Genomic DNA, 10000 nt, shown 5'->3' on the forward strand with positions numbered 1-10000 from the left:
GCAACATCCTGTGGGGAAGCATCGCAGACGCGCAGTCAGAACACAAAGTCAGTGCCCTGCAGATGGTGCTTTCTTGCCTTCCCCTCTCCGCCTCATTCGTTCTAGCGGGAGAGCAGGGGCAGCATCTCCGCATCTAACAGTAAGCTGTGTTACCGCTGCAAACGTTTGCCGCGTTGGAGCAAACAGCACCAATGCGCCTTATAGGCTACCACTTGTCGGACTTTGCTCTCCGGAGCTATCATTAACATTAGATTATCTAGCCTGCCTTTTTTTCTGCCGTGTTATATGTTACTGCTATTTTGCATTGTGATATGTGATGACTAGAATTCTTCAACTTGTAATTGTTGTCATTTTGTCTTCAGGTTTAAGAACATCAGTCCAAAACAAGAGGACACGGACTCTGACTGCCAAGTGTTAATTGTTTCGTCCGCTGGTTACCGCAGTCTTGAGTAGAGCGGTCCCGGGAAGCTTTATTTGTCAGCGTGCACTTCAATTTCCCTGAATATTTCCGCCGAGCCAACCTGTCAAATAAAGCTGACATTAACAAGAGAGCACTCGCTATTACGCTCATAACCTCGGAGCTTAATCACGGATAGCACCGGACGGATAGCGGTGTTGGATGTCTATCGCATGACAGGACTTCGCTAATATCACAACACCTTGCTGCAGGATTTGCACTTCGCTGTGCTGTGCTTATAACTATTAAGAATGGGGATCACCGTGGTTTTTGTCCTGTGCGTCCTCACCATGCCGGTTTTCGGCGCCGGCAACGCGATCGCTAAAGCCAGGAGTTGTGCGGATGTCAAGCAGTTCTACGCCGGCAAGGGTTTCAATGTTGCCGGACTTCCACAGAGCGAAATCTCCGGTAAGTGCAACTTTACTAATTGACCTGTCAGTCGACTCAACCAGGCTTTTCAAAATAAGGAACATTCATAGCGTACAGTTTCTTTTCATGTTAACCGGAATTTTAAACATCATAATTTTCTTTACATATTGTTTGTTCAAAAGCAGGTTTGTACCGGTTTACTATAAATGTAAACACATTATGTTTTGGCTAGTGCAGTTTATTTAACAGCCCAGAGATCCGTTTTATATTTTTACTTGGGTAGCTGGTCGGTCAAAATATCCTACTGTATGCTACAGCCTGACTCTAATGTCTGAATAGCCTGTTTACCTACTTTAAATCTGCACATCTCAAGGATATGACCTTCATCTTTGTTGTTTTCTTATTAATAAAAAGGACCATGTTAGCTGACAAGAACAGACACTAGAAGCATTGTAAAGCTGTTAACACAACCTTTAGCCTACTTCAGCTAGCCGGGTGATTGTTGTTCTGTGTGTTAATATGCGCGGTGAAGTGTCAGTTGGCCCTGACAGGCCCGCTGTTCATTTCTGAGGCTGGCCAGAACCAGTGCGAGACACCGTCACATCTTTTGATCTCTCCGTGTGACAGCTCAGAGATGAGGTGGAGCATAGAGTACCGGCTCGGCCTGATGTCACTGTCTGTTTTTCATAGACATGGTCGCAAATAAGGATTTACAGAAGATTACACGCATGCCTGCCTTGTAATTCTGTGGCTCATCTGGTATGATACCTTATCCTGGGTTGTTGGGTTCATAGAAAGATGAATGTGACTCAAGTTCAAGGAGCTCGGCATAAGTCCTATTCCAGTCAGGAAAAAATAATGTATTTGTGAGGACCATGTGATTGGTTATACAGTGTAGCCTACTGTTGTCAAAGTTGAGTTGAGATCTATTCGTTTATATCATAGCCTACATCTGATTCATTTTGGCAAGCGTAACCAGTTTTCTGATTCAGCATGAAATGTAAGTGTTTCATCATTATCTCACTGCGCTTGAAGCACTTAAAGTTGAAAAGTTCACTCTCAACTTAATTAGCGGCATTTAACAGTGCCATTTTCTACTATTTCGAACTTGGCTCCAAAATGAGAATCTCTCAGCCAGCAACAGTGTTGTGACAATCGAGGGAAAAGGTTTTATGACATTACAACAGGACGGAAAATACCATTAGTCTGGAATCCCAATGCAGTGAAATGATGGCGCTTATAACTATACATCAAAGTGGCAGAGAGCGTACTGTACCGTGGTGACACATTTTAATCAGACTGATTAACAGCGTGGCATAAATCAATCATTGGCATTAATGTTGTAGCGAGACTTTTTTACGACCTCTATCCCTCTTAACGTCTCCAACAGGAGCAGTTCAAGAAACAAATGGGCCTGGTTGACAGCCTGAACGGCAATTTCTGCCTTCTAACACGGCCCATGCAAGGCTATAATTTGAGGTCGGCAGGGATATATTTCCGTGCTTTCCGAAAGTACAGTGTTGGCAAAGATGCCCTGCCGTGTTCCCATTCGAAGCAGATAGCCTACATACCTCCCCATGCATAAAATCGTGGACTTCTGTGTCGAGTCCTATGAAAGTTAGATGATTTTTTTAGGGCCATACATGAGAGGATGGGCCATATGTGTGTGTGTGTGTGTGTGTGCGCGCGCGCTATTCCACTGAAGATGTGTGTGTGTGTGTGTGTGTGTGTGTGTGTGTGTGTGTGTGTGTGTGTGTGTGTGTGTGTGTGTGAGCGCTGTTGCAGGTGGGGGTGTTTATACCTTCCCGGGGCTGGACGCAGAATTCATTAAAATGATGATCTCTCAGGTCCTCTCCGTCTCCTAGATAGGAGTGGTGAGTGGGTGTTGCCTGAAGACAGCGGGGAGCTGTTTGGAACCAAACTCCGCGCCTCATGCTAATGTGCATAGATAAGCGCAGTCTATCAGATAGGCTACACGCAGTTGAAGCTGCTGGTCGCTGTAATGGGACTAACTCATCCGTATATTGTTATTGTATGAAAGACATAAAAACTCACAAATCTTCAGAATGAGTGCCTGCTGGGCTCTCTAGCTAACAGCATTTACATAGTTGTTAGCCAGGTGTTTCACGCCTTTATGTTAGAAGAACCACGTAGGCATATTTTTACAGTCCGTTGTTTTGTTATCGCAATATTATTTTAGCCCACGTATGTCCACCAATAGTAAATAGAGGCACTTGACCTCTTTGAACCCTAACAAAGAAGGACAGCACCCCCTAGCAAACAGGAGCAGTATTGGTTTGAGGGTATTGAAGAGCTTGTGAAGATAAGGTTTTTGCGCTGATATGGAGAGCTTGGCATTTAGTGCCAATTAGCTTATTGACCTACACAGACATCGGCGGCAGAGTCTAGGCGCGAATGATGGATGTTTCCGACTGTCCTCCACAGGCGGCTCCTGGCCTGAAGTGGTAGCACCAGACAGAGGCCTCTCATAGCCTACTGGCTGAGGACGGCACATTGTGCTCTCTGCCTAATAGAGAGACATTAGCATCCAGACAGCTCAAGTGATAAGAGCACTGTCCGTTTGTGTGAAACTGCACCATTCTCCCCCTCTCTCTCTCTCTCTCTTGCTCTCTCTTTCTGTCTCTATCTCTCTTTCCCTGTCTCTTCTTTCTGTGTCCGTCTTCATTTGTATTTCCTGGCTGGGTAAGGCTCTCTCTCAGGTGTTTACCACATATTGATTTTTTCTTAAATGGGGTCAGTTTTTATTCAGGCATGTGCAGGTTGAGAGTCTGCGTTGTTTAGCTACAGCCCTCATGGTCCCACACTGGAGGCGACACCTCTCTGGAAATCATTAGCATGACACTCCCATTCGCATGAGGGGAAGCCTCTGATTTATCAGATGTATCCTTTACTCACTCATCTCTGGTGTCATGGGATGGGAGTATGTATTTTGTGTGTGTGTGTGTGTGTGTGTGTGTGTGTGTGTGTGTGTGTGTGTGTGTGTGTGTGTGTGTGTGTGTGTGTGTGTGTGTGTGTGTGTGTGTGTGTGTGTGTGTGTGTGTGTGTGTGCGTGTGTGTGTGTGTGTGGAGGTGGGGTATATGGGTATATACATGTGCCAGTATGGTTTCCGTCCCCCAGTTTGTTCCCGGCTTCAAACACACCCATTAATTCATCTGTGTGTTAAAGTATGCGTTTGTTCCATTTCCATACAAACACACACACACACACACACACACACACACACACACACATAGCCTGCACAGAACATCTTTCTTTCCTTTCTCTTTTTTCTTTAAATGCTGATGCAGTAGAAAGCCCCTTGAAGCATTAAGCCGTAATCGGCCTCCGGGAGAGGAGCATGAAACAGACCACATCAACAGCGTTTGAAGTCCTCTGTGGAGGAAGACGCCTTCCTATGAAGCCATGTGCAGTGCACCACATTGATGTCGGACCCGGGAGGGGGGTGGTGGTGGTGGTGTCGGTGGTGGCGGTGGGGAGGCAGGGAGATAACATTGCGGAGGTCAACAGATGCCTCTCGCTCTTATCTGTTTTGCTTTTTTGTTCCTCTTTGTCAGACGGCTCTTCAGACAGACAAACAGGCACTTGGAGGGAATCTCTTGAACGCCTCACGTCACGTCACACAAAGTGTCCCGTTAGCTTTGTTGTCTTTATTGTCACTGCGCTCATATCTACGCTTGGCATTTCTCTGTTTTGTTGGTCGAATTTGTTCTCTTCAGAAGAAGGTTGGCTGTGGAGTTCACCCGAGCTGGCACCTTTCTTTATTGCCATCCTGGCTCTCCATTTTCAAATGTCAGCGACCCTGCAGTTTAGCAAGCAGTACTGCACTGCTGCTGCTCTTTGGCGTGCCTGTCAAAAACCGAAAACATACCTCAGGCGAGCCACAGTCGCGAAAACCATGCCAAGTCGCAGCATTTTTCCTGTCAAAAACAAAGCAACTATTCTTGTTTTGTGTGATTAGTTGACATATCTTTTTTTATACAAAAATTGGGGCTGTGATGATTAACACGTTCATTTTGACAGGAAGGAGACAGACTTCCATGTACACTTTGCTTTTGTGCATTGTGTTTTCCCGGTCCTCTGCTAATTATGGTCGAGCCTGTGGATATCTGTGCTAAGGGAGACGCGAGCATCTCTGAAACGCACGGTGTCTCATTCCAGAGACCTCTCCCTCTTAGTGGCAGCAGGTCCCAACGGAACCTCAAACATTGGACTTGGCGCATGAACAGTCCTCTCTTCCTCCCCCTCCTCCTCCTCCTCCTCTTCCTCCTGATTGATGTTGTGATACAGTATGCCGGCCCAACGTGAAGAGGCATGCAGGAGTGTACGAGGCGTTTTCGAAGGCGCGCTCCTCGAGGGGGAGAGAGAGCTGACATTGGTCAAGGTGACCTTGGCTCCAAGAGCCGTGCCTGATTGATATCCTCGCGTGTGTGTGACAGCCTTCGGGGATGACTTGCACCAGACCCCCCCCACCTCCTCCTCTGAAATAACTAGTGTAATGTTTCAGAGAGAAAGAAAGAGAGAAAGAGATGAAGATGGAGGTGGAGGAATGTGGTGGGGAGAGGGGAGAAGGGAGTCGATGTCCGTGCAGGGAAATGAAAAAAGACGGAGGAGAGGGAAAACAATGAGAGAGAGAGACAGAGAGAGAGAATGAGAGAGAGAGTTTGCATACCATATTGGCAGGGCCACGCATCAAGCTGGCTTTTGTATGGATTTAAAGGGATTTGTGGTGTGATTTGATCAATCAGTGACAGCTGACAGGATGACGGAGGAGGTGGGGCCCAGATTTCTCCCCAGCCATCAATATTTACAGAGGCTTCAGACTTTAAGAACCCCCCCCCCTCTACCCTCCTCTCCCCCTCCTCTGGCTCTCCCTCCCCAGCTCTGCCTTAGTGGATATTTCCTCCCGCCCGATATAAGAGGCTCACATGGATCTTTGCAACAGTAGTTTATGGAAAAGTAGTGCTTACCATATACATCGGCACAGTGCATCCAGGTAGTGGAAGAAGAGGAAATGTTTGAGAACTGGACACAGCCAGCTTTGACATCATAAGTCTGAGTTTTGTTATTTTATGACGTGTATATGTCTTGTTTTCCAAATCTGAAGAAGCCTTCTCTGTTAATATGTTCCTTGGGGAATTGACAAATCGTTGATATGGATACATATGAACGCAGACACACGCACACACACACACATGCGCGTGTGCGCGCACACACACACACACACACAAACCCGGAGTCCGTTAGTATAAGTGTTAGTACAGATACAGACTTCTCCTCCTTTGTTCTCTACACTAATGGGCTGACAAACTCTGGTAATTAGGTCTCTTCAGGCACACAGATGTTCTATTTTCTCCTCTGAGACCAAACTGTAAGTGTGCAGTCTCTCTATATCTGTGTGTGTGTGTGTGTGTCTGAGAGAGAGAGAGAGAGAGTGTATGTGTGTGTGTGTGTACACGTGTGTGTGTGTGTGTTTCTGTGTGTTATGCTGCAGTAGGGGGTCGTTGGCTGACGAAGCACCCAGCAGCTCCTGCTCCCCTCCAGAGACATCTCATCATGATTCAGCAATTAAAAAGCACAGTAATTTAAGGATAGTGTACTTTCATCTCTTGCTCCCCGTCCTCCTCCCTGTCTTTCTTCCCCTCTGTCTGGGTTTCTTTGCATTTTTTCTTCCGTTTCTCTCTTTCATTCGTTCTTTCCACGTGCGCTCTGGCCCTTCACGCGCTCTCTGATGATGGCACCCTACCTGAGCGTTCTGTCTTCTGAAGCCGTTTCCAAGGTGTCTACAGGCATGTTTTGGCAGAGTCAGCCAAATGAAGGGAGTGCTGTGTGTGTGTGTGTGTGTGTGTGTCTTTCTCTGTGTGTGTGTGTGTGTGTCTGTGGTGCCCACATGTGGTGAATTCCATGCAGGAACTTTTTTCACACACACACACACACACACACACACACACACACACACACACACACACACACACACACGCACATTGCACACACACTCATACTGCTCAGGTCCAATTTATGTGTCCCATGTTTGAGAACAGTCATTTGTGGTGGTTTGTGCACAGCCATCGCAAGCCTCGCTCTTTCCTCGTCGGCCGCTCCCTTTTTTAACGGCTATTTTTAACCCCAACGCTCCAATAAAAAAGGGAGAGAGAGAGAAAGAGAAAGAGAGAGGGAGAGGGGGGGAGAGAGAGAGAGAGAGAGAAATGTGCCCTGGGTTGGTCCTGCACGTCACCACCCTGCAGGGAATGTAATAGCAGGCCTGCAACCAAAGGATTTGTTGAAGAAAAGAGGAGAGAGGTGGAAGAGAGAAAGGAGAGAAAAAGAGAGAGAAAGTAACGGTCGAAGAGTAGGCGAGAGGAGAGGCGGATAGAGAAAGTGGATAGAGAAAGTGATAGATAGGTGTAAGAGAGACAGAAGGAGCAAAGAAGAAGTGGTTATGAGAGGAGACGCACTTGAAGGGAGGAGAAGAGCGGAGGGAGGTGGGAGAGGGAGAGAGGAGAAGGGGGAGAAGTGGATGTGAGAGGAAGCACATTTGAAGGGAGGAGAGGAGAGGGGAGGCGGTAGAAGAGGGAGTGAAAAGAAGGGGGAGTAAGGAGAGGCGAGGAGGAGGAGGAGGAGAGGAGGATAAGGGTGTCGGTGGGGGTGATGAAGGTGCTGGGAGGCCTTTGAATCCCCTGTTTGCCGAATTTGCTTTTTATAGTTTGTGCTGTTGACTTGGTGCTGCTGCTAACAGCTTCGACATAACCTCAGGAGGCATCTCTGCAAGCCTCTTAACTAGAGCGGTCGAGGACGAGGAGAAAGACAGGCCAGAGGCAGAGAGAGAGAGAGAGAGAGAGAGAGAGAGAGAGAGAGAGAGAGAGAGAGAGGGAGAGAGAGAGAGAGGGATAGAGAAATAGAGAATTGTGCAGAATGCAGCAGCACTCATACAGTATATGCATTTGCACTTATGTTGCGGTACTATTTGTGCTTTCTACCACTGGATTTCAGAAATACTTACTGTAAGCTGCATTAGATGCTTTTGTCATTGCAGCAAATTGCAATTGGTGGTCAGAGAAGGAGACAGAGAGAGAGGGAGATAGAGAGAGAGAGACAGAAGAGAAAGAAAGAGAGAGGAAAAGAGGGAGAGAGACAGTCTCCCAAAGGTCTAGATGGAGGCTGTTTGCTAGTTGGGGGATGTTTGGGTTAGGCTGGTTGGAAACCAGCTGTTGGGAGGTGAGCGCGGCATCTGAACAAGTTTTCTGGAAAGATCTGACGCAACACAGGCTTCGGCCTCATGTGATGATTACAGGCTACTTACACCAACCCTGGCAGCTCATAAACCAAAAGAAGGACTTCACTGTATGCTCTCTCTCTCTCTTTCTCTCTCTCTCTCTCTCTCTCTCTCTCTCTCTGTCGGTCTCACTCTCTCTCTTTCTCCCCTGCCCTCTTTCCCTCTTTTCCGCTCTCTCGCTCTTTTCCTTTCTAACCCTGTGACTGCTAACAAAGGCACAGCAATAGCTCAGTAGTGTAGCGTAGCAGAATTGAATGCTGGATCATATTGTTCCACTCATCTCACCGTAAACTTGCCTCAGTCTATTGTGGCTGTCAGCTTTCTGACCTTGTTCTCATGGAGGTATAAATATTATAGTATGAAACAATGGGATGCTTCACACAGCAGAATTGCCTCTGTGTGTGTGTGTGTGTGTGTGTGTGTGTGTGTGTGTGTCTTTCTCTGTGTGTGTGCGTGTGTCTTTCTCTGTGTGTCTGTGTCTCTGTGTGTCTGTGTCTCTGTGTGTGTGTGTGTGTGTGTGTGTGTGTGTGTGTGTGTGTGTGTGTGTGTGTGTGTGTGTGTGTGTGTGTGTGTGTGTGTGTGTGTGTTGTGCTGAGCTCTGGGGCAGAGTCTCCCCCGCCTGCGTTAGCATCCATAATGTGCACAACAAGCCCTGGGAGGCCCCAACACACGCACGGCTCCAGCGGTGGCTGCGGAGGCAGCAGAGCGGCTACACTCCAGTCCTCTCTCCCTCCCTCCCTCTATCCCTCTATCCCTCTCTCTATCCCTCCCTCCCTCTATCACTCCCTCCCTCCCTTTCTCTCTCTGCCTCAGACTCACCAGCCGAGCTAGCTCAAGAGCCTGCAGAGCCTCACGCTCTCTCGCTCTCTTTCTCCATCTCTCTCTTTGTCCATCTCTCTCTTCCCTGTGGTTCTGCGCTCTGATTCTCGCTGTTGTTCATGCTATGCTGTACACCTCTCCTCCTCTTTCTTTCTTTTCTTTCCTTTCTTTTCTTTGTCTCTCAGATTCACGTAGGCACTTGTATAGCTAAAGCCGTCACACAGGCAAATAAATCACTTTATGAACAGGTACAACACATAGGGGTACAGACCACAGCACATTACATTATTCCTCTTGGATTAAAAGTGTTTAAGTAATTAAAGGGGAGGCCTGTGTGGTTTGGTGCTGTTGTGTGTTGTTTGTAAGGAGTGATGACAAACAGGAACCAGCCCCACAGCCCTCCAGCAACACAGTGCCTCCACCCCTCCACCCCTCCACCCCTCCACCCGCCCCCAGCCCCCCCTGTCCCTACTTCTACCACCCCCACCACCTCTCCACCCGTCCGCCAGGCAGCCTCCCAATCCAAACAGGCTTTCCCCTGTGACATTTACCCTGGTGTATTTGCAGTTGTTAGCCTGCTGCTGCTGCTGCTGCTGGTGGTGGTGGTGGTAGTGGGTGAAGGGGCTTTCCCGGGGCACTTTATCGACGTGCCTCTGATTGGTGTGCAGTGATGAGATGAGCTGCGATTGATTTATAAGCTGCCATCTGACAGCCTGGCCTGATCTGAGATCAGTAGCAGCCCCAGCCAGAGCTCCAGATGACCTGCGGGCAGCAGGCTGCTGGTTTGGCCTCTCGCTCTCTCTTTCCCTCTCACTCTTTCTCTCTATATCCCTCTCTCTTTCTCTCTCTCTCTCTCTCTAATACTGCAGTGATGGTGTGCAGATTTTAGTGTGAATGCTATTTCTGGATTTTCAACCCCCTCTCTCACCCCCCTCTCCTCTGTCTCACTTTGTTTCATCAGAAGGTAGTATTTTTATTCTTCTGTTCTCTCTCTCTCTCTCTCCTTCTCTCTTTCTGTCAGTCCCACGAGTAGTATTTCTCTTTCTCTCTTTCTCTCTCTGGT

At 47.9% G+C, this 10000-nt stretch overlaps 1 protein-coding gene across 1 annotated transcript in view; it reads left to right on the forward strand.

The window, feature by feature from the left end:
* Positions 1–56: 56 nt before the first annotated feature.
* The window catches only part of gpc1b (glypican 1b), an 81284-nt gene continuing 71340 nt past the window's right edge, over positions 57–10000 (forward strand). The window contains exons 1-2 of the mRNA XM_062522355.1: positions 57–139; positions 363–865. Of these exons, the coding sequence (XP_062378339.1) occupies positions 709–865 (157 nt within the window). The 5' untranslated portion in view covers positions 57–139; positions 363–708. The remainder of the gene's footprint in view (positions 140–362; positions 866–10000) is intronic.

Source organism: Sardina pilchardus, chromosome 2 (assembly GCF_963854185.1).
Source record: "Sardina pilchardus chromosome 2, fSarPil1.1, whole genome shotgun sequence".
In the NCBI taxonomy this organism is placed as follows: Eukaryota; Metazoa; Chordata; class Actinopteri; order Clupeiformes; family Clupeidae; genus Sardina; species Sardina pilchardus.